The sequence below is a fragment of the Mirounga leonina genome, unplaced genomic scaffold, assembly GCF_011800145.1.
Source record: "Mirounga leonina isolate KUSES-001 unplaced genomic scaffold, KU_Mleo_1.0 Mir_128, whole genome shotgun sequence".
NCBI classification, from domain to species: domain Eukaryota; kingdom Metazoa; phylum Chordata; class Mammalia; order Carnivora; family Phocidae; genus Mirounga; species Mirounga leonina.
In genome coordinates, this window is record NW_023270320.1 from 2,412,934 (window position 1) to 2,437,533 (window position 24,600).

Consider the following 24,600-nt stretch of genomic DNA (forward strand, 5'->3'; position numbering starts at 1 on the left):
TCCTGTTACCACTGCCACCCCAGATCCAAGAATAAATCTGAGGGGGCTTGCTGTTGGATATATGCAGCAGTTTCCTGGAGAGGAGAAAAGGTGGTTGCAGTTGTCTCTATCTCTTGAAAGGCTGTGAGAACTGCTCAGTTTAGAGGTTCTTAGAAGAAAAGTACATAGTTTCAGCTCACAGAAGAGACTCTAAAGCCCACGAGCTTGAGTTAGAGGGGAGCAAAACCCAAACTTCCCTGAAATCCTCAAGCCCCCGGAGCAGTTAAATAGATGCAGATCACAGAAACTGAAGCCACAGATTCCTCCACCTTAGAGCTCTCCCGCACAAGTTTCCCGTGCAAGTGGCAGGTTTTATTTGAGATAGAAGTGTCCCTCGGCCATTTTAGACAAACACTGCTCGAGGACAATAGGCAGGACTCCCAGCGAGCACATCTCTGGCAGGAATTCAGTGGGTTTGCCCCATCCCCTTTGCATGACAAGCCTTTCTTCAGAGACCTGGATGAATGAAATGAACTGAAGCAGCAAGGCCTCCTAGGATGGAAACGCCAAGTGACAGGCCCCAACATTCCTCTGGGTGAGGTCCCGGCAACCAAAGACTGGATGAAGACACAAGAGACCGCGGACCAAGCTGCAAGGCAGAGTCCCGGCCCCGCAGATTCCTTTGAATTACATTGAAACACATTCAAAGAACAACACACATCATTATCCGGTGTGGGTTAGGAAATTTAGGATAAAATGTCTGGAACTAGGCAGGCCAGGGAAAGGGTTATAAGGGGGGAAATGAAATAGTTCCTTCTCCCCAGCTGGTTAATAAAGCAAATAGACACTAACAGATCTGAAGGACAAAGATTCTTAGGTAGCTGTGCAATACATTTTAGTGGGTAAAGACTTAGAGGAACTCAGATGATGGAAACTGCTATCCTCCTAGAGCTCCGATCTTAAGTCTGGTTATCAAAGAGTGTCATAAATTTTTGGTTTCACATTTAACTGCAAAAGCCAAAAACTCACCCCATCCCCAGTACTCGGAATCTTGGGGGAAAGTTTAAGAGTTTCAAATTCAGTTCTTTTAAAATTCTAACAATTAAAAAAAATTAATCTCATTGCTAGCACTGAGTCACCACCTACTGGCCACAGAGGAAAGTACATGTATTATAAAATGCACCTGGTCACACCACAGCACAACCAGAACAGCCAGAGCGCGGGAAGACATGTTAACGACCAAGACAGGTAGGATGGAGTATTCATAAATACCAAACACTAGTTCGTAAACAGAAAAAGCCCTAACGTCTTTTCATGGCCACGACGGATTTACCAAAGGATATCAGTACGGATATGGGATAACAAGCAGTGTCCATACTTTTTTACAAAGACTGCCCATGACTTATCTTCCATTTCACACCCAAACTGACAAACCTAAGATCAAGAGCGTGGGGAAAGCACCAGAATAGCCATTGGCAGCTTTAATGGCTGGTCTTTAATGGGGAAAAATGACTGATCTTCACCTTTGTTCTTACAACCTGAAAAATGACAATGCCAACATCCCCTATTTCCAGAGGTAACGAGAATCATACCATACCTATGGCGTTAGGTCTACTGGTTGAAAAGACACAAGTAGTAAGATCCTCCCGAACTGATTTATTTCTTAGTGCTTCTACCGAGGCCTGTCTGGCATAACACTACTGTTAGTCCCAGTAACAAGACACTTAGGACACAGACGACTGGTAAAACTCAAACTTTATTACGATTTAAACACAGGAGATACTTCCACACATATTAAACACGTATGGAATCGAACAGCTCAACCAAGACGGCCTGCACTTCTTATGCTGACACCCTGCTGGGTGGTCGCCGCGATGCTCCACTGGGCTCCAGAGGTCTGCTACGAGGGTGATACATTACTTCACATGCTAAGGCCTGGAGGTCCCATACCCTAGATACTTGATTTCTCCTCAAGTTCTTCCCTTGAAATTAGGATGAATTGTCTGGGAGGAAATATCACAGCTGGATTTACAAACCTAAAAATATCCAGGCACCAAGACTGGTTGTTTTCCTATGACCTAGGAAACCTTAAAATCCTTCAGAGCCCTCAGAAGAAGTAATTCCGAGTATTCTGGAATCATAGGCAGGGCTGTTCCCCTACCCTGCCAGGTATGTATGCAGGGCATAGTCATTCAGGACAAATTCTGGAGTGATGGGAGTATGAAACACACCTGTTTGTATACAGCACAATTTATCCCAGAGGAAAACCACAAAGCAACATTACTCTGCAGCAAAAACAAGTCCAGGAAGTAGGGAGATAAAACTAGCAAAACAAAATTGCTGAAGGATTTGGAAACAGGGCTTTAGAGAAAAATTGTAGGGTTTGGAGAGGTCTTCATTTTTCTCCATGCATTAAGCAGAGCACAGTATCACTCCTTAAGCTACAACAAAAATTTTAAAACCTGTCTTCTATATAAATTTTTAAAGACTCCAGCACTAGTCCAGCACTGACAAGTATAAATAAGGAGTCACTGGGTTACAGCTGTGATGCACTTCATGAGGAAGGAGTTGGTCATCTACACTCCAACATGGTGACACACAAAATCTGGCTGCCCTGGGATTATGGGATTGGCTTTTCTGAAATTGTCCTTGGGTAACAGGAAAAAGCCTGGTGAATTCTGCAATGCAAAGTGAGTAAACTGTTTTGGGTTAGAAAAGGGGCATTTTAGGCGGCCTCCGCCAGGAAGAGGGCAGGTCACCTTCTCACAGAAGATGACAGACCAATTGCTAAAGGCAAACAGTAGTTAGTATCTGAAAACTGGTCGGTTATCGTCATAGTCTTCAAGGGAAAATCTGATTCTACTGGGGTTTTCCATGTCATCAGTGGACTCAAATTTAAGAAGTTTCCAGTTCACTTCTAGAAGTACTGATGATTTTATATAGATAGATAGATAGATATCAAAGTAGAGGGATCAGAAAGAAACCAACTCCACTCTTTTCCTTCCAACCCTCCTTCATGTGGGGCTTGACTACTTTTCCTGCCCCTTTCACTTGAGCCTGTGTCCTCATACTTCTTCAATACTGTTTCCTTTCTTCTCCCTCATAGATCAGATCCTTAACTGGCCTTTCTGTGACTAACATTCATACTCTTCCAAGCTTTCTTTCCTTCTTTCTAATCTTTCTACCTTAAAAAACAAAAAGAGGTCGTTCGTTGGCTTAGATCATTAAAGCCAAGCAAGTAACAAATGCTAGTCTTTTTCTATGGTAGCCACGTTAAGAATAGTCAAATATGGCATCAAGTGTCTCTACCCTCCGTCACACATCTCTTCTCGCAGAACTGAGTTGGTGCTGATTGTGTTTCAGTTCTGTCCAGTTCTCCCTGGCGACCTTCTCTCCCTTGATTAGTTCCATGGCACTGAAGGCTAAGGAAAAAAGGGAGCAGGTGGGTCCAGAAGGGGATACTGACCTAGGAGACAGGCTGGTATTTTTTACTTTTAGACAAGTAAGAAATGAAAAAGCATTCATGACTGTTCTTTTTGCAAAACTCTCCCTTCAGGTTCGAACTTGGAACTTTCCAGCTTTGGTCATGTATTTTATGCCCTTAAAGGGTTTGTACTTTTCTCCATACATATCCAGACGATTCACCTTGAGTCCTGGAAGGAAGGAAGATAGGCATTATTCAAAAAGGAGCATGTAGCATGTTATGTTTAAATCCATTTTAATTCAGAGGGATCAGTGGGATAGAGACAGTTGTAACAATGAACCAGAAAAATAATAATAATTGTCCCTTATTTATTTCACTTTCCTAAAGCTCACAGGTTTTTGACTCTTGGTCCATACACTGATAATAAAAACTGCTCCAACATAAAGCTATCCTACTGGAAGACCTATTTGTAAAGTGGCAAGGGCAGAAAGTTACATGCAGACTGATATGAGGATAAGGAAAGAATAAGACCCTTCTATGTTTTTCTCAAGTTATTGGATGGAATACATGAATAAATAATAAAATTAATGAATGAAATAAAATATAACTTAATGATGAATGCTTCCTAAGTATTCTCACTGTACTAATAAACAAAACACATTTTATACTGTATAGGGCTTTAAAATTTGTGAAGTGTTTTAAGATGAAAGAGTTTATAATTGAAGTGAACGTTAACCACTTAAATTAGACAAGTTCTGTTGATAAAGAAAAATAGGAACTAGCTGAAGTCATCTCCTATCTACCTTATACGGTTGTTCTAAGGATTAAATAATAACATAGATGGAAAGAGCTTAAAACAGTGCCTGGCACATAGTAAATGCCTGGTAGGCAGTGACTATCATCATCACCAGCCTGAGACAGGTGCAGACCTCAGCGGGCTGATGTGGGTTCCACATGGTAATAAAAGCAAATATGAAAGTCCCTCTGAATCTGGGGGAAAGGAGGGGAAATTATTCTTCTCAGTTACCAGCTGAGAACGCAGAAGCCTTCCCATCCTGAAAACCTTGGGACCCCAAACTGACAACCCCAGTATGACTCAACACCTGCTTGCCAACACTCCATCTACCCACACTATTTCCTTCTCAACTGTGTCTTATATATTGGCAGTCAAATCACTTCAGCCAACTTCAAAGTAAGGATGATGAACTTTCCCCAGAAATGCTAGAGAAGATTTTACTCAAGATTACCTATCAGGTAATGAAACCAAACTCCATAAATAGGGAGCTAGCAGAAGGCATTCTGAGATCTATGTCCTACTGGAGAGAGCCACTTCTGTTCTCATGAAGCCACCTAAGTTGTGAGTCACTCACCAGAAATGGCCAGCTGCTGGATCTTAAACTGCAGATTAATTGTGGGGTTCTCATCTGGCTTGGAAGCTCCAGCCTGAAGACTCATGGTCCCCTTCAAACTTGGTAGCTTTTGGGGATTTATTTTTCCTACATCCCACGACAGCATCTTTAAAGAAAAAGAAAGAAGTTACAGTGGAACCCTTCATCTGAGGTGGTTGAGCTCTAACCTCAGGGCATCTGTTCACAGTATTACAAGCTGCCTCTAAAGTGGTTTTCAAGAGAGAAAACTATTTGTCCCCATAAATTATCTCAAGGAGAAAAAGGATGTCCCTTTGATTAAGCTTCCCTTTCAACAAGGTGTAATGTTTATGTGGAGAGCTCCTGCAGAAATACTTCTATTTAATATCAGCAATTTGAAACCTCCGGCTTATTCTCCTCCTACCTTGGTAACTGGGTCAAATGTATGTGTCCCCTGAGATGGAGTGAGGCTCATATTCAGGACCCCTTTGGGCATCTGGCTGGTGACAATCACTCCCTCTATGGTCTTCCCCATAGTCTGCTTTGGTCCCACTGTTATTTCAAAGCGTCCAAGTGCACTACTGTCCCGGAAACTGATGCTATGTTTGACATATACTGGAATTGCCACCAGACTGGAAAAGAGAGACAAAAAACCCATTTCATTACTATACTGGAAAAATGGCAACATTTTCTTCTTTTATACTTTTTTTTTTTTTTTGCCCCATTGACAGCTTTTCCTTCCTTACCTACTTCTTTACTCCTTATATTAAAAAAAAAAAAAAAGGCACAGGAAAAAAACCCAGTAATCTTTAATTTTTTCTTTTTGTAAAGCTAAGACGCTGTCTAGTTAGTGAACTAACTCTTCCAATGACTCTGAATAATATTAACAAAAACCAAAGGGTATACTAAGCCTACTATGAGAAAGGCATTAGAGATAAAAATTAGGAGTCACCATATCTCTGTGTTTTACTTTATGACCTGTGACCGATAATTATTTGTACTTGGGAGAGTACTATTCATACCTCATGGACCTTTTATAATATCTTGGGAGTGCTTTTACCGGACTTCCTCTGATCCTCATGAAATCTGATGAGGTACGTATGGTAGGTTGTCATGATAGGACAGAACAGGAAATAGAGAAATCACAGAGTAATACCAAAGCAATAATAGTGCTTAATATCTATTAAACACTCCTGTATGCCAGTACTATGCTAGATGTTCTTTCTCCATTATCTTGTTTAATCCTCCCAATAAGTATGAAGTAGGTACTGCTCCTGTCCTGATTTTATAAATAATGATGTCCTTTTACTTCACTAAGATTAAGTAACCTGTCCAAGGTCATACATCATAAGTACTGAAGATGGGGTTTAAATGTAGGCAGTCTGAGCCCAGAGCCTTTGCTCTCAGGCATGCAGATATTTTCCTAAATTATTTATTCCAAACCCCACAGGGAAGTATTGGTGGATCTGAGGTGTCATGGCTCTCTTCGGTCTGTATTCCTTCTACTACACACCTTATACTAAGGGCTTCTCAAGTCCTTTGAAGAGATATTAAAGAGAATGTTCAAGACCAAAAATGACTGCCTTTTATGATTTTTCATAGCATAGTTTAATGCTTTTTTGGGTCACGGGGATTGAATACAGGTGTACTCGGATTCCAATTTGAGGAAAAGTGTTCTTGTTTAGACATACAGTAACAAAAACAGCAGCAGCAAACTTAAATGAGCACCAGCTTTGTGTTAAGCACTATTTAGACTGTTTTATTTAATCTTCAAACAAGGCCCATTTTTTTGTTTTCCGCTTACAGATAAGAAAACAGACACAGGAAGGTTAAACAACTCACCTGAGGTTACCCGATTAGTAAGTACAGAAACTGGAATGTGAACGCAGGTAACTCTAGAGCCTGAGTCCTTAATCACTACGGATACTGTTTCCACATATACACATATGATTCTATTCTTAATTATAAGGGCTGCTTACTTCTGTGCACTGACATGGTAAGAGAGCAGGCGAAAGTTTCCATCAGGAGGGATGAAGGAGAGGATACGCTCAGATTCCCAGCGCTTGAAACGAACACAAGGATGGAAGCTGACATCATCCAACAATCTGGGATTCTGTAGTCACCAGGCAAGGAAAAGCAATTAGTAGGAATTAAACACCCATATTGCTTTTGGGAAACTCATTCAGATGCTGTCTTTATTTAAATGTGCGCACACACGCGCACACCCACACACACAAATTCTGTACCTACTTATAGAAAATTCAAGCCTGATACAAGCTTTGTGGCTGTCCTTAATTATTTTTTCTTTCTTTTTTTTTTTAAGTAGGCTCCACACCCAGCGTGGAACCCAGTGTGGGGCTTAAACTCACGACCCTGAGATCAAGACCTCAGCTGAGATCGAGAGTCAGACGCTTAACTGATTAACCACCCAGGCACCCCTGTCCTTAATTATTTACTGTTCCATTCCATTCTCACCACTGTCTTTCCAGAAGCAATTAATTTGCCATCCCGAGATCTGAACCTGTGGTTTAGGATTTTACCATGAAGGAAAGAGTAAGGTCTGGCATTCCAGTCAGCTTGACGCAGGCATCAATGACCCCCTGGATCTCAGCAGTAATTGTGGAACCTGAGATAGGAACAAGGCAAAAAAGACAGTAAGAGGTTATTCAACACTTCTGTCTTTCCCAACCAACTTATTTCCTCCCTACCACCTTAATCTTCTCTTTTCTTCCCCAACTTTTGTCTTCTCCCTCCCTCCCTCCCTTCCTTCCTTCCTTCTGTCCATCTATTCAATTCATCTACCCAATGCATTGGTCCATCCTTCTAAACATTTATCAACTGCATATCAAATATGAGACACTATGATGAAGCAATGGGAATAAAAGATTAATGAGACAGTTATTAGCTTAAAGAAGTTTTCCATCTAGTACCAGAATCAAACAGGGTACCATCGTAACCAATGGTTCAGAAAACTTCACAGCAGAAACTGCTCTCCCTACGGTCACCAATGAATCAAATGGACACTTTTCATCTTTATCCTATAGACGTTCTCTGTAGCATGTCATTGTCGACCACTTCTCCCTTTGTAAAACCCTCCTTTCTCCTAACTTCACCTAGTTTTCTATTTTTCTAGCTCCACTTCCTCAGTGCTTTCTGTGGGTTTCCCTTTCTTTGCACAGCTTTCAAATGCCCATGCTTTTTCACAATTCTGAACTTCTCTTTCCTTTCACTCAACACCGTCTCCTTGAGCTTCTCCCACAGGTTGCCTTTTCACTATGTTGACTGTTTTTTTTGTGCAGAAACTTTTTAGTTTGATGCAATCCTGTCTACTTCTGCTTTTGGTGTCATATCCAAAAAAGCCATTATCCAGACCAGTGTCAAGAAGCATTTTCCCTGTGTCTTCTTCTAGCAGTGTTATGATTTCACATTTTACATTTAAGTCTTTAATCCATTTTGAGTTTTGTTTTTTGTATTTTTTTGGTGTGAGATAAGAGTCCAATTTTATTCTTCCACATGTGGAAATTCTGTTTCCCCAGCATCATTTAATGAAGAGAGTATCCTTCCCCCATGGTATAATCTTGGTTCTCTTGTCAAAGATCAGTTGACTGTAAATGCGTGGTTTTATTTCTGAACTCTCTATTCTGTTTCATTGGCCTATGTGTCTGTTTTTATGCCAGTGTAATAATTTTGATTACTGTAGCTTTGTAATATATTTTGAAATCAGGAAGTATGAAGTCTCCAGCTTTGTTGTTCTTGCTCAAGATTGCTTTGGCTATTTGGGGTCTTTTGTGGTTCCATATGAATTTTAGCATTGTTTTTTCTATTTCTGTAAAGAGTGCCATTGGGATTTTGATGGGGATTACACTGAATCTATAGATTGCTTTGGGTAATATGGACTTTTTAAAAAATTTAAAAATTTTTTTATTTTTGTTTAAAAGGAAGGGAGAAGGAGGGGCAGAGGGAGAGAGAGAGAATCTTTTTTTTAAAAGATTTATTTATTTGAGAGCGAGCATGAGCGCGGGGCGGGAGAGGGGCAAAAGGAGAGGGAGAAGCAGACTCCCTGCTGAGGAGGGAGCCTGACGTGGGGCTCGATCCCAGGACCCTGAGATCATGACCTGAGCTGAAGGCAGACGCTTAATCAACTGAATCACTCAGGTGCCTCTGAACATTTTAATAATATTAATTCTTCCACTCCATGAACACAGGATGCTTTTCCATTTATTTGTGTCTTCTTTAACTTCCTTCATCAGTGTTTTATAATTTTCTGAGTACGAGTTTGGTTAAGTTTATTCCTAACTATTTTATTCTTTTTGGTGCTTTTGTAAATGGGACTGTTTTCTTAATTTTCTTTTAGCATAGTTCATTGTTTGTATTTAGAATGCTACTGTTTTTTATGTTGATTGTATACCTTGCAACTTTACAGAATTTGTTTATTAGTTCTAACAGTTTTCTGTTGAGTCTTTAGGGGCCCCTACAAATATGATCATGTCATCTGCATCATAATATTTAAGTCTATTCCCAGTACCTAGCACAGTGCTTGACACAAAGTAGGCACAAAATTAAAATGAATGATCTTGAATGGGGGATAATTCTGATACTAGCAAGCACTGTATGAAGGAGACTCTTTCTACTTTCTAGTTCTGAAAACAGATTAAAAGCACTTACCTGATTTATCAATGATAGCATCAATCTCTTCGATCACATCAAAATAGGCCTCATTGTTGGTGTACTTCACCCCAGTTCTTCGCCAGGGCACCACTGACAGCTGTCCAGTAGGAAGCTGGTCACCCACATTGGTGCTTCCTAGATAATGAATATGACTGTAATTCCAATTGGATAATTAGATGTAACCAATTATCTAATAATCATAGAACACTTCCCTAGAAGTTTCTATGTTCCTATTATTCATGCACTCAATTGGAGAATAAAAAAACAAAAACAAAAACGTAAGAGTTGTCTCAACTTCTGTCTGGGTAACGTAGTCTATTCTAAAAACTTGTTGCCATCTGGTCTGCTTCTTTGAGCAGAATAAAGGTTAAAAAGTTACCTGAGAAACAGATATCATATTTTGGTTTTGAAAGAAACTTGAACTTGTCTCTCAAATTTCACAATAGCTTGTAGCTTAAATAATGTACTGGCTTTCAGCAGGGATGGTGATTTACATATTAATATAAAATTTTCATGGGTAAAAACAATATTCTAGTTCAAGGTAGGTTCTTAAGTACATTTATGCTAGTTATTAAAATGCACACATTTTACTACTACTAATACTGAATCTTAGGAAAAGAATACAAATTAGGTCTTTCCCTGTCTATAAGAGTTGTAAATCAATTCCGTTTCCCACCCCCGACAAGAATAAAAAATATTTTTTAATCCAAAAGTTCTATGCTGTAATTCTGAAATATTATAACTAATTTAAAATCTATTTCCTTCTTTTGTAACCTGGATGTTTTTAACCTAAAGAAAGGAACATTAAACACACACATATATTCAGCATGTTTGCAAAACAGTTCAGCTTTTCAAAAATGACTCTCAGGTACCTTTTTCTAGATTTAAGAGAGATTCAGAAAAATGACTCCATAGTATTCATAAATGATTCAGGCACTAACAAAGAGCTTAAGAGTTAAATGAACCCAGAATATTGAAAAACCCAACCAATGTGTTTTCTTAAAAAGAGGCACCACATATTAAAACATGTCATCAAGCTATAATAATTAAAGCAGTTTGATAAGGCAGGAAGCCTAAAAACAAAGAATCCACAGTGGCTTAGTACATGACAAAAATATTTTAAAACAGGGAAAATGGTTATTTAACAAATGGCGCTAGGAAAGCTGGTAGACAATTTTGGAGAAATAAACATGGAGCCTTACTTTACATTGTATACCAAGATTAATTTCCAAATGGATTAAAGAATTAAGTACAAAATGAAACCATAAAAGAACTAGAAAAAAATACACTTTTTAAAAAAGAAGACCTTCCCTTCTCTGAGATCAAAAAGACACTCCCCTATGTTTTCTTCTAACAATTATAAGGTTTGTATTTAACTCTTTGACCTTGCTAGAATTTATTTTGTGTACAGAATGGGTAGAGGGACTTCATTTTGTTCTTACCAAAGCTGATTGTCCTAATACAATATGTTACCCTGGCCCCCTGATTTGATATATGATCTATGTATATCAAATTTCTGCAAAAGCAAGGGTCTGTTTCTGAACTTTCTTTTTCTTTTCTTTTCTTTTTTTTTTTTTAAGATTTTACTTATTTATTTGACAGAGCGGGGAGAGAGCACAGCAGAGGGAGAGGGAGAAGCAGACTCCCGATGCTGAGCAGGGAGCCCAATGCGGGACTCTGTCCCAGGACCCTGGAATCATAACCTGAGCCAAAGGCAGACACTTAACCAACTAAGCCACCCAGGCGCCCTGTTTCTGAACTTTCTACCTTATCTCAATCATCTATTTGTCTATTACTGGGCCAATACTACGTTTTAAAAATTATATATATGATGTATCTTGTATCTATCCAATGGGACACATTTTCTCTCCTGTTCTCGATCTTTTTAAAAAATATTTACTTTTGGGGCGTCTGGGTCAGTTAAGCATCTGCCTTCAGCTCAGGTCATGATCTCAGGGTCCTGGGATCAAGCCCCATATCAGGCTCTCTGCTCAGGGGGGGGCCTGCTTCTTGCACTCCCTCTGCTGCTCCCCTTGCTTGTGTTCGCTGTCTGTCAAATGAATAAATAAAATCTTTAAAAAAATGAAATAAAATAAAAAATATATACTTATTTTCAAAACTGTCTTGGCTTTTAGAGCTTATCTATGAGTTTTTGTCTCCTGTACTATATGAACTTAATATAGCTTGATATTTGACAAGACAAATCTGTCCAGTGGCTTTGTAATTCTTTTTCAAAATATTCCCAGGTATTCTTGCATATTCATACTTCTTAAAAATTATCTTTCAATCAGTTTGTCAAATGCCGTGCAACCCTTGTTTATATATTAAGCAAGAGCCAAAATGCCATGCAAACCCTTGTTTGTGTATTAAGAGCCAAAATATAAAAGCTGAATGAAGCAGAATGATTAATATGATTAAATCAGAATTAAATGTGGCTAAACACACTGTAAACAATGCTAAATGACAAGTCTCACATAGACTGTGAGAAAATATCTGTAACAGAGGATCAAAAATATACAGAACTACAAACTACCATGTATATTTCCAGTATTTCCAACATACATGATAGTTTAATGTCCTTAAATAAAAGGAATTTTTCCTTTTTTTTTTTTTTTTAAGTAGGCTCCACACCCAGCATGGAGCCCAACTTGGAACTTGAACTCACAACCCTGAGATCAAGACCTGAGCTGAGATCAAGAGTCAGACGCTTAACTGACTAAGCCACCCAAGTGTCCCGAAAGGAATTCTTTTAAATTAGTATGAAAAAAGAAACACATTTCAACAACAAAAGAAAAACTGGGCAAAGGACACACAACTAGGTAATTCACAATAGAGGAAGAATAGTCAATGAATACTCGAAGGGTTTTAACTTCCTTAGTAATAAAAAATGAGGATATACATAAGATAAGACTAAACTGGGGCGCCTGGGTGGCTCATTAAGCATCTGCCTTTGGCTCAGGGTCCTAGGATCAAGCCCTGCATTGGGCTCCCTGCTCAGTGGGAGGCCTGCTTCTCCCTCTCCAGCTCCCCCTGCTGTGTGCTCGCTCGCGCTCTCTCATGCTCTCTCCCTGTCAAATAAGTAAGTAAAATCTTAAAAAAAAAAAAAAAAGATATGACTAAACTATTAAATTGCCAAAGTTTTGAAAAAATTAATAATTATAGTAGGGTTGGCTAGGATGCATAGAAACTGCTACTGAAAGTATAAATTTTCTGAAGGGCAATTTGGCACAATGCATTAAAGTTCTTAAAATGAGCACGCTCTTTGATCTAGTACTTCCATTGCTAGTACTGAAAACAAATCATCCTACATGTACACAAAGATTTAAGTATAAGAATGTTAATTCCTTGTTATTTAAATGAACAAAAAATCAGAAACATCAAAAACACGGACTGAGTAAATAACTTAAGGTCTATTCCATATGGAAGAAAATTATAAAGTCACTAAAAATCATGTAGAAGAAAACGTATCATAAGGGGATAATGTTCACAAAATATTGATGAAAGTTATAAAAAAATATACAAGAGTTGATTTTTCAAAATTCTATGCATCTATTCATTATTCATCTGTCTAGAAAAGACAAAAAGTATGTCAAAACTGTAGCAGGATTAAGAGTTATTTTTGGGACGCCTGGGTGGCTCCGTCAGTTAAGTGTCTGCCTTCGGCTTGGGTGGTGATCCCAAGGTCCCAGGATTGAGCCCCGCATCGGGCTCCCTGCTCAGCGGGGAGCCTGCTTCTCCCTCTGCCTGCCCCTTCCGCCTGCTTGTGTCCCCTCTCTCGCTGACAAATAAGTAAAATCTTTTTTTAAAAAAGTTATTTTCAAGTTCTTTGTGCTTTTCTGTATCTGACATTCCTATAATAATCAAGTGTTTCTTCTGTAATCAGAAAAAAAACCTCTTTTTAAAGGAGCACACTTTATTCTGTCATTGAAATCAGGGTATTTTCTACATAACAAAGACATATTTCAGGTCATAATCAAAAACTATAATGAGCAAAATTAAAGCACCTGGACATCTGAGAGCCCCAAAGACAAGCACTCAAAACAATGCACAACGAGGGAGGAAGCCACATCCAGGACAGCAGCTCTTTGTGGGTTTCCCCTTTCTCCATACCTGTTATGGTGTTGACGACTGTTCGAAGGATAGTGGGAGGCTTTATCAGTTCTTTGAGGATGTTTGACTCGGTAGCCAATGGAAACCCATTGTCAAGCATCTCTTCTAGTACCTCATAAACCACAACCACATTGTCTTTGATCACAGGCTCTGAACAGACTCCAAAATAATCCTGATGAAAACACAATATATACAATGTAGATCATTCAGAGACTGTAATAAAGAGAATCTTCCTAAGGAATAAGGATCTAGGCCTGTCCATGTGTTTACACAGTGCTTCTGGGATATTCTTCTACAATAAGGGAATGAAGCATAACCACAGTTCTCTTAAGCGGAGGCAGAAAGAACACTGGACTGGCTTATAGTACTAGTGTCATTACTAACTTCTTTTATAAATTAAGAGAAAGTTATTTAACTTTTTTGGGTTAGTTTCTTCAACTAGACAAAACTGAATCTAGACTATCATACGTGCTTAGGAACAAGAATTTGAAAGAACTACGCAAAATAATAATACTTGATATGACATAGATTGGACCCAAAAATCTTTTTAACTCCTTCTGTTGTGCTATTCCTTAACATTCATGCAGCAAATACGAACTGAGAGGGAAATAAAATGAAATGAGGGAGATGAACTAGCGCACCAGAAAATCTCTTTGGATCATCTTTACACTAAGATGCTAGGATTCTAAGGCTTTGTCCTTTTACTAACAAAGACTGAGATACTAAATGATCCACACTGTGGAAAAAATACTGGATTCCAAATCAGAAGACCTGGGTGGTAACCTTATTGTCACCTACTAGAAGAGTCATGCTAATTCGGGTTTTGATTTTTCTTTTAATAGTATAATTAGGATAATACCACTTGGATGCACATGGATGTTTTAAGAACTAAGCATGACTGATTAAATGATAGTATGTGTGAAAGTGCTTTGTAAACAAAAAGGACTTCATAAAATGTGATGCATGATGATTAAAAGAAATGCTTGTAGTCATTTGATATGCCCCTTCTAGCAACGTCAGTCACATCTTTTCCAGGACCTCTGAGATGGTCATACAACCCTCGTTGAATTCATCCCCTGAAGGGAAATTCACCCTTTTGAGAAAGCCCATTCTATTCATGGAAAGCTCTGATTATTAGAAAGTTCTTTCTTTTGCTAGACTGAAATTTGCTTCCTAGATCTGCCTTACAGAACAAATTTACATAACAGCCCCACAAGTTATTTGAAGACAGCTGCAAGCTTTCACTTCCATTTTTTTTCTCCCACCCAAACTGTTTGATCCTTCCACTGTTCATGCTGTGGTATGGTTTCTAGATTGTTCCACAACCTTGCCATTTCTTTGAATATGCTCTAGTTTCCCAATATGCTCCTAAAATCATGACATCCATAACTGAACAGACTACAGCTGTGATCTAAATTACATCAGATAATGGCAAATATCAGAGACATTCCAATATCCAAGAACACTTAAGAGTCAGGAATGTGTTTCTAAAACAAGATTTCTTCTTTAAAAACAAGGATTTAAGGGGGGGAAAAAGTAACACATTTCCTTCCCAAGAGTGCTTTTCTTTTGAAAAATAAATAAGACACCTCACGAGATTTTATAAATCAGACATAATGTGAACTGAGTCACTGGAAAGAATATAAGTATGACAAATTGCTATAGCAAAAGCATTTGCAATTCTACAGCTGGAATTCTTCCATCATATTCCAGTACTAAAAAAATAATGCAGCCAGAGAGAAGACATTAAAATCAGGGTATGTCCATTTGCTTTTAACAAATCCTTCAAAAATGACAAGCTCTGAAGTCCCAGACTTCCAAACTAGTTACTTGACTGTTATCCCAAATTCCTCTGTGGTTTCCACTAGATTAAGCAACCTTTCTCACTTCCTGTCTTATAATAAATTACATAATATTGCTATGGGGGTATGAAGCAAATGCTGGGTTTCACCAATGGGACTGCTAATCTTAGAATGGGGTAAAGTATCATATGTGGAAATCATAATAAGGCCCAACAAGAGTAGTTTGAGGTCATAATACTGGGTTCTTCTACTTCTAGTTCCTTCACATACTGGGATTTATAATTCCCAAGTTTTTACTGTGGGGAGCAACTGGTATGCCACATGAGAACTGGAAACCCAGAATCGTGCTACCAGCAAGTATTGGTGGGAAAAAAATTATGAAATACATGCTGTTCTAGACATGTGATACAGATATGACTGCAAATAAAAGGGCTCTTTGACTTGTTTTTTAATTTCCTTGTCATATCGGAGTCATTCTCTTCTCTAATTCCACAATTTCTGTATTCATATGACCAATTCCAGACTTCACATGACACAGAAGTTAAACCAAAGGGCCCTTGCTTCTCACTTACTGAGTTATGCAAATAACTGTAACAGAATTTGAGCAATTCTTTTAGGGGGAAGGATCCCACTGTTTGAATTCAGAGTCTGGGCAGCCTAAAATCCTCTGCTATAAATGGTGCTGACATTCTGGTATAACTTACTTATACTTCCCCTATACCCTGCTCCCCCAAGATCTTCAAATCTATTCCTGAAAGAAAAACTCAAAGTGAAAACCGTGTCTTGTAAAATGTGTTACTTAAAATCTTTACAGGAACAGAAGATTGTCCAATCTTGTTTGCAACAAGAGTTCATCACTGACACGCTGTGGTAAGCACCCCAAACCCAAGATGAAGTTTGGGTTCACAAATTACTCCTGCCAAGGAGAGTGAAGCAAGCATTACTTAGCTTTCTCCTAACTTTTGAAAATATACGTATCTTTACACACTCATCACTTTTTGAGGCAACTCAAAGCAACGTAGTTGACAATGGCTAGCATCAAGTCCACTAAAACAAAACAAAACAAAACCCCCAAATTAATTTCCTCTGATTTATGAACAAAAACTAGGGCAATTCCAATTTCCAGAACTAAAATGACGGTATACAATCATTCCAAGTAGAGTGGCTTTCTTATGCAACAGGTTCAAAGGTATTCAATTTGTCATTTCAGATGCAGCCAATTCAATAAACAGAAACAAGAATCTTATCAGATGGGAGAGGAAGTGAGCAATGTCAGTTTTGATTTTTTAAAAAGTTCCTTAATTAAAGCTGAATACAATGGGAAAAGAACCATAAAGACACTTTATAATTTACATGTACGAGCCTCCTCACATTCACGCACCTGAAATGTGTCCACTACTCGGTGAAGGAACTCAATAACAAATAGAGGTGGGACCTCTGTCTGGATCACAGCCACAAAAAAGATCTTGTGACGGTAAACACTTAAGAGATAGTGGTGAGGGGTAGGGATAACTGGAGGTACATTTTCTGCCTCAGTCGCTCTCTCTTGTGCCTCAAAAAAGTAATCACAAACAGAACGGCTGACCACACTTTTCCAATGTTTTTCCAGGAAAATATCTCCTGAGGAGTTGATCAAGAAGAGGCTATGAATCATGGTGGAGATTGTCAGTGAGAGAGGAAAGTCTTCTTTGGTCTGAAAGCCTCAGAACTGCCAATTTTCAACCCTAAAAATAAAAGAAGGCATGGTCAATTCCACTCAATCAAAACACTGTACCCATCCTTCAAGAGCAGACTCAAGTCCTCCTCTACTGTAAGAATCTGAAGTATCCCTCCCTAGAATTCCTAAGGATAATTATCAGCCATCCTGTTTGCCAATCATCTACTGCCTGGTTATCTTTACTATTGCCTTAATTATACCATTTAAAATTCTACTTAATTTTTGGATGTCTGTTTTCTCAACTGGACTGGAAGCTCCTTGAGAAAAAAGACCAGGCCTTACCGTTTCTTGTTGCCTCATTGCAGTGCGCCCCACACAGATGAGAGTTTCAAAAGAATATTGATGAGTTTCATGTATTTAGCCACAACTCACACATACATAAGAAATGCTTATGGTTGGGCGCCTGGGTGGCTCAGTCGTTAAGCGTCTGCCTTCGGCTCAGGTCATGATCCCGGGGTCCTGGGATCGAGTCCCACATCGGGCTCCCTGCTCGGCAGGAAGCCTGCTTCTCCCTCTCCCATTCCCCCTGCTTCTGTTACTGCTCTCGCTATCTCTCTCTCTGTCAAATAAATAAACAAAATCTTTAAAAAAAAAAAAAAGAAATGCTTATGGTTGTCCAGTCTCATATGGCAGCCATTAGCTAAATGCCATCATTAAGCACTTGAAATGTGTCTGGGCTGAACTGAGATGTGCTGTAAGTATAAGTACACACCAGACTTTGAAGGTCTTGTATTCAAAATGGAATTTTAGATACCAATAATTCAATAGATTAATTAATATTAACTTAATATTGATATTTTGATATATCAGGTTAAATAAAATATACTAAAATTAATTTAACCTTGTTTGTTTTTGTTTAAAGATTTTATTTATTTGAGAGAGAGAGAGCACAAGCGGGGAGCCGCAGGCAGTGGGAGAAGCAGGCTCCCTGCTAAGCAAGGAGCCCTATGTGGGACTCAATCTCAGGACCCTGGTATCATGACCTGAGCTGAAGGCAGATGCTTAACTCACTGAGCCATCCAGGCACCCCTAATTTAACCTTTTTAAAAAATGTGGTTACTAGAAAACCGTAAAATTACATATCTGGTTCGCTTTATGTATCTATTGGACAATGCTGGTCCACGGATGGAAAGCCATCACTGTGGTCTTCATTCAGTCAGTCAGACCCCACTCTCTTGAGTACTTGTTATGAACAAGGTTCTGCATTGACTGCCCTAAAAAAATCTCTCTGGGGGATACCCAAGGTCTCTCAGGCGGCAGCATCTCTACGGTGCCTGTCCCCAGTATGTGGCGCCCGCGCTGGACCCCAGCTGTGGGGAATGACCCCATTCCACGAGTTGGCTGCGAACTGGCCCTGGTGGTCAAACCGCAAAGGCCTGTCGTACCAAGTGCCCCAGGGCAAGCTTAATCCCTCTGTCCGCGGACGAGGCAGCTGGAGGGAGGGGAAGAGGTGGGTAACCAGGCTGGGGAGGAGGAGAGGCGGCTGCTAAAGTAGGTTATTTTTGCGCTGGTCCCAGCCCAGCTGCCTGCGAGCAAAAGATGATGGAGGCCATTTAGGGCGGGGGTGGTCGGGGGGGGGGGGCATTTAAGGTGTGCGCAGGTTCAAGCGATGAAAAAGGTCGCCAGACTGCACACGTGCGTTGCCGTGGCAACAGTGTCCCCTCCTCCCTCAACCAGCAGGACGGAGCGGGCCACCTCCCCAGCCCGGTACTCGGTCCCTCAGCTCTCCCCGCCGCATCCTGTATCTCGGGAGGGTCAATCCCACGGCAACCCGTAACTCTGAACCTGCCCCGCGCGTCCGGCCCGGCCCCCCGCGCGTCCCAGTCCCCAACCCCCAGACCCCAGCCGGGTGCGTGCACGCGCTGCCCCCAACCCGGACCCAGCCAGGACCCAACCTAGAGGTCGCCAGCCCTCCTCACCCAGCCTCGCTCCTCGCCAGCACCCACCGTTCCGACGCGCAGACAGACCCCGCCCCCCGGCCGTCCCCCGCACGCGCGCCGGCGGCCGCTCACCTGCTGATTGGCTGCCCCGTGGGCCTCACGCCAGCACCGCCCACGACCGAGATCTTAAAGCCTCTGATTGGACGTCGGTGATCCGCTTCTCCCCCTCTGATTGATCGCTGTCCGCCAGTCACATTCTTCTTGGCTTTGAGTCCCCAATTGGCCCTTGTTGAGGCTTCGGTAATCTCCAATTGGTGCAATTCTGTGGCTCCGAGCCCTGATTGGCTGTCGTGAACAATCTGAGGGCCGCCTGGCCCTTAGTCATCCAGTCACAAAGGGGTGGCTGCTGCTGCCACCTGCGTAACCCTGAATGTACCTCGAGGGGGATGCTAAAAAGTGTGATTTCCAGGGCACGATTTGTCAAATAGCATATCATGGGTAACAAATCTTGAGCAGTAATAACTCCTTTCCATTAGATAAATTCATTTAAAAAGAGACACACTGCCTTTTCATTGATGTGCATCGGGGAAAGTAAAGGTGATTGGCTGTTTAGCGTCTTATCGAGAGCTCTGGACTTGGATTCAGGAGGCCTCTTCCAGCCCCAGCTAGACCACCACCTGCTTGACCTTGGACACGGCACTTAACCTTTCAGAATCTCAGTTCCCAGATCTGAAAATGAGGTAGTTGGGCAGGTCTCTCTGCAAATTATATTGGAGTTCTAATGACTTTTATAATACATTTTAAGTGATTCAAATCATTGTGATCCAGAGAGTCATGAAGTAGAAGTCAGACAAGGTTCACTTTTAGTTAAACTATAAGATGAGGTATGGGAAGGTGCCTGGCACATCACATGTGTTCGATAAAATGGCAAACTGGTGTTAATGGTATTAATGCTGATCTAGACCACAAGGCTGTCACCCTGCTCCGGCTTTAGTTTTCACTTCCGTGAAAGGAAGCATGAGTGGCAACTCCTCCATAAGGAAGGCCATGATAAACGTATATTAAAGGTGGTATGGATTGTTCTTTGACATACTTGCTAAGGACAGATAGTTGACTAATTTTTAAATAAGCAAAAGAGAAAGTCCAAAACTAAAATGGCTGAATGATGTAGCATCATATAAGCTTAGGGGCTCTGGTGCCAGACTGCCTGCATTTTAATCCTAATCCAACACTTGCCAGCTCTGTGACCTTGAGAAAGTACCTTAACTTCCCTAAATTTCAAGTTCCTCCCTTCTCAGATAAGGGCACTAAGAGTACCGACTGCACAGAGTTGTGAGCATTGAGTTAGAAAAGTGTTAGCGATTGTTATTACCTAAGAAGCAGCACAAGGTGCAATCGCACATGGTTACTAAGCAATGTGTGTCAAAGGTGCAGAAATGCAATCACTGCTGTGGCCCTTCCTCATTCGTTGCATTAATGTTTACTGAGAGCCTCCTATGTATCAAGCCCTGTGCGGGGTGCTGGGGATGCTGCAATGACTACCATCACAGGCATAGTGTCTGTTGTCACAGACGCTAGCTGAGAAGACAAATGAGAAGCAAGTAATTACAAAGCAGTGTGATGAGCAAGGAGCACATGGGGGGGAGGGCAAGGTTTGCTGGTGGAGGGGGCTGACCCAGAGTCAGGGAAGTCCTAAACTGAAACCTGAGAGATGAACGTAAATTCCTCAAATAAAAGGGTGGAAGGACAAAGAGAAGATTACATGTGGAAAGCTCTAAAGATGAGAGAATTAAGTATAGCTGAGTTAGAATTGGAGAAAGAGTGCAGGGGGACTAGAGTAGGAAGATACATGGGAGCCAGGTGGTTGTGAACTTAATAATTGTTTGTATATATTGCTTATAAAATGATATATAGTAATATATACTGTAATTACAGTTACATAATTATAATGTATAATAACAATTATATATACAGAGCATATATATACAGATATACACATAAAAACACTGTGTGGCATGCACTGTTCCTTTATTCCATAGATATTTAGTGAGTCCTACTATGTACCATCACTGTTCTGGTGTTTGGATGCACATAACCAGTGAACATAAAACAAAAATCCTTGCTCTAGTGGAGCTTATATTCTAGTGGAGAAGACAAACAATAATCAATAAATACAATAAGTAAAGTATATAGTATGTTAGAGGGTGATAAGTGCAGTGGAAAAAAAACAGAAGGGAGATCAGGAGTGTCATAGAACTGGAGGAAAAGTTATAGTTTTTAAAAGGGTAGTGAGAGTATGTCTCATTGAGAAAAGACATTTGAGCAAAGACTTGAAGGAGAAGGAGTTAGCTATAGGGATATCTGGGGGAAGAGCATTCCAGTAAAGGGAATAGGCAGCGTAAAGGCCTTAAGACCAGAGCATGCTTGAGGAGTCCCAGGAAGAGTAAGGATTCTACTGGAGTAGAATGAGCAAGGAGTAAAGTAGGAGATGAGGTTACAAAATGGAGGCTGGGGACTTGACTACATAGGATCTTAAAATCTGTCATAAAGATTTTGGCTTGTAGTGGTTGTGAAATGGGAAGCCAAAGGAGGCTCTGAGAAAGGAGCCAAATCATCTGACTTATCAATCTGCTGGCCTGAGAAGAGACTGTGGACAGGCCAGGGTGGAAGGAGACCGGTCAGGAGGTTGCTGAGTAATCTAGGTGAGAGATGATGGGGCTTGGTCCAGGTGTAGGCACAGATGTTGGAATGAGGAGTCAGATTCTGTCTACAGCTTGAAAGAGGAGCCAGCTGGATTTCCAGGTCAATGGGATGTGAGGAGTGAGAGAGAACAAGAGAAAAGTGAAGGGCAACTGAGCCTGATCATCTGGAAAGACAGTTCCAGCAACTGAGATTAAAAGGACTTTCCGCAGAGGAAGTTTGAATGAAAAAAATTAGGAGTTCAGCCTTGGACATATTAAATTAATATAGCTATTAGCTATCAAGTGGCTATGTTGAGAAGGCAGCTGAATATATATGAGTCCAGGCTTTAGGAGACAGGTCTGAGCTGGAGATGCACATTTGGGAGTTACCAGGATATGGATATTAAAGCCATGAGTCCAGTTGAGATGACTAAGGGAATGAGCATGGAGAAAAGGACCAGAGTCCAGGGGTACTCCAAATTTAAAGGTTCACAGAGGAGAGGAAGATCCAGATTTATATAGTCTTCCCAACTACCCTAAAATGAACTACTGTTATGATCCCCTTTTGATAGATGAGAAAACTGCAGTGAGCGCTTAGGTAACCCGCCAAAGGTCCAGTAAGTAGGTAAGTAACACAGCTGGAGTGTCCAGTAGGTAGGTAAGTAACACAGCTGGAGTTCACGCACACAGCAAGATCTAAGCGGTCTGGTCTGGCACAGACTGCACGCCTCCTGCCTCTCTCAGAAGCCCGGGGCAGGAGACCCAGTGAAGAAATGTTAAGCAGGAGAGTGAAAGGCTTTCAGATTTAAATTTCAGAGACCAGGCATGGGGAATGGATTGAAGAAGGCCAAGCTTGGGGGTAGGGAGATCATTTAGACTACTGCAGTAATCCACATGAGAGATGCTAGTGACTTCAACCAGCATGGGGGATTGGAGAAGTTAGTGGACAAATTCCAGAGGTCTTTGTTTGGAGGTAGAATGAAGGGGATTAATTAGAAAGTGAGTAGTAAGGAAGAATGAGGAATCCAGGATTATTTGTAGGTTTCTGATTTGGGCAGCTGTATGAATGGAAGTGTCATTTGTTGAGTTGAGGATCACTGGAAGAGAACCACATTGAGGGGAGGGAGAGGTGGCTGAATTTATTCATAGCAATGCCAAGGGTCATGTCCAAAATCAACACTCAAATATTTTTTGAATTTAATCAAACATCATAGAATTTGGGAGCTCATAGGGTATCTTGTCATGGTATTAAGAGGGGCCACAGGAAACCACTGACAAATGGCAAGTCCATTTTATGCATAAAAATCTCTGGGAAAAGATTTTCTAAACCTGCCACTGACAAACCATCCTAGTGTTTAACAGCTCTCACTGCTGAGAAGTTTTTTTCTTTTTTTTTTTTGTTTAAGATTTGATTCATTTATTTGAGAGAGAGAGAGCACGAGGTGGGGGGTGAGGGCAGAGGGAGAGGGAGAAGCAGACCCCTGGCTGAACAAGGACCCCACCGAGAGGCTCAGTGCGGGGCTCAGTGCTGGGCTCCATCCCAGGGCCCAGAGATCATGACCTGAGTTGAAGGCGGACCCTTAACCAACAGAGCCACCCAGGCGCCCCTGGGAAGTTTTTCTAATGTGAGAAGCCACTCTCAGCTCTCAGGGTTCCCTGAAAATTATTTAAGTATCATTATTATTAATATTTTGGTCTGAGACAAGAGAGGCCTTGCTCACTGAGAGACATTTTTAAGGGCTCCACAGTGGGGCCGCAAAACCCCTCTCTAGCTTTGACACTTCTTCCTCCTATCCATGAATGCTCCCCTTGCATCAAACCTCACTACTGGTCATGCACAGAAGAAACAGAATGCCTTCTCTCCAAGTCTCTGTTCTCACTGATCCCTCTTCTTGGCATGTATTTGTCTCTTATTCATCCTATTTGTGGAAATTCTCTCCAGCCCTCAAGGCCCAGCCATATGTTTTCTCCTCCACGAAGTCTGTCCCAAGCTGGGTGCCCCCACACTAGCAGTAATTTCTCCCTCTTCTGTGACTAAATAGCATTTCGCAGCTCCTTTATGTAACCTACAGTGCTTTTGACACTGTGCCACACATTCATGTATGCAGTCTGATCACCACAACTGGATTGTAAACTCTTTGAGAACCACAGTGTGTATAGCTCAGTGTCTACTATATATTCATTCATCTATTAAACTAACATTTATGAAGTGCCCACTATCTCCTGGACACTAAGGGCACAGAGACCATTAAAGCATGTCTTCAAGGAGCTTATAATCCAATATGGGAAGAAACTCTAAAGAAAAGACAAGGTCCCTTTAAAAAATTAAAAACAGCTCCTTTAAGGCTGGTCATGGAAGGAGTCCGTCCTTCTGGAGAGGAGAGCCTAAAGTCAACACCCCTAACCCTCAAACAAGAGACTCACCTTCCCCTTAGGGACTCCTGCTACTGGCTGCCCCCACCACGCTGGACTTCGGAGATCAGTATTCCTTTAACTCTTCAACACCAGTGTAGACATACTAGTTTTTGTTGAATTTCCCATAGGAGAGCAAAGACCAGGGTGGACACTTATACAAAGCTTGTTTAAAGACTTGGGAATAATAAAAGGGAAATGAACAGAAAGAGTCACATCAACTAATAATGTAGCTCACAAGATGTGATATGCTGAGGTATTCTGGGATATATGCCTGCTTCCAGGTGGCAGAACTTCTCTGTAACTCCTCTTATGCAGGAACCCCAGCAAAGCCATCTCAAGTTCCTGAAATCCAAACCCTGCCTGACAAGAAGACAGTAGCATCCCTCTTCCAGCAGCCTCAGGCTGGGCTCCTGGTTCTGGTCTCCTGAGGGAAATAATCATTGAACCAAATGGCTCCTTCCCTAGATGCTATACCCAGGAATATCCAACAGTGAATATACCTAGATGCTCTAGCATAGCATAGCATAGCATAGCATAGCATAGCATAGCATAGCATA

At 40.9% G+C, this 24,600-nt stretch overlaps 1 protein-coding gene across 4 annotated transcripts in view; it reads right to left on the reverse strand.

Annotated features, from left to right (window-relative positions):
- Window positions 1-1,717: 1,717 nt before the first annotated feature.
- The window catches only part of AP3M2 (adaptor related protein complex 3 subunit mu 2), a 97,107-nt gene continuing 74,224 nt past the window's right edge, over window positions 1,718-24,600 (reverse strand). For 2 of the 4 annotated variants that reach the window (XM_035003960.1, XM_035003962.1), the window contains exons 3-11: window positions 19,080-19,705; window positions 16,732-17,074; window positions 13,549-13,720; window positions 9,436-9,573; window positions 7,311-7,396; window positions 6,750-6,883; window positions 5,195-5,402; window positions 4,774-4,918; window positions 1,718-3,632 (exon numbers count right to left, since the gene is read on the reverse strand). In XM_035003960.1, the coding sequence (XP_034859851.1) occupies window positions 3,532-3,632; window positions 4,774-4,918; window positions 5,195-5,402; window positions 6,750-6,883; window positions 7,311-7,396; window positions 9,436-9,573; window positions 13,549-13,720; window positions 16,732-17,004 (1,257 nt within the window). In that variant the 5' untranslated portion in view covers window positions 17,005-17,074; window positions 19,080-19,705 and the 3' untranslated portion in view covers window positions 1,718-3,531. Of the gene's footprint in view, window positions 3,633-4,773; window positions 4,919-5,194; window positions 5,403-6,749; window positions 6,884-7,310; window positions 7,397-9,435; window positions 9,574-13,548; window positions 13,721-16,731; window positions 17,075-18,986; window positions 19,035-19,079; window positions 19,706-24,600 lie in introns of those variants that run through there. The other 2 variants (XM_035003961.1, XM_035003963.1) reach the window with 2 other exon arrangements.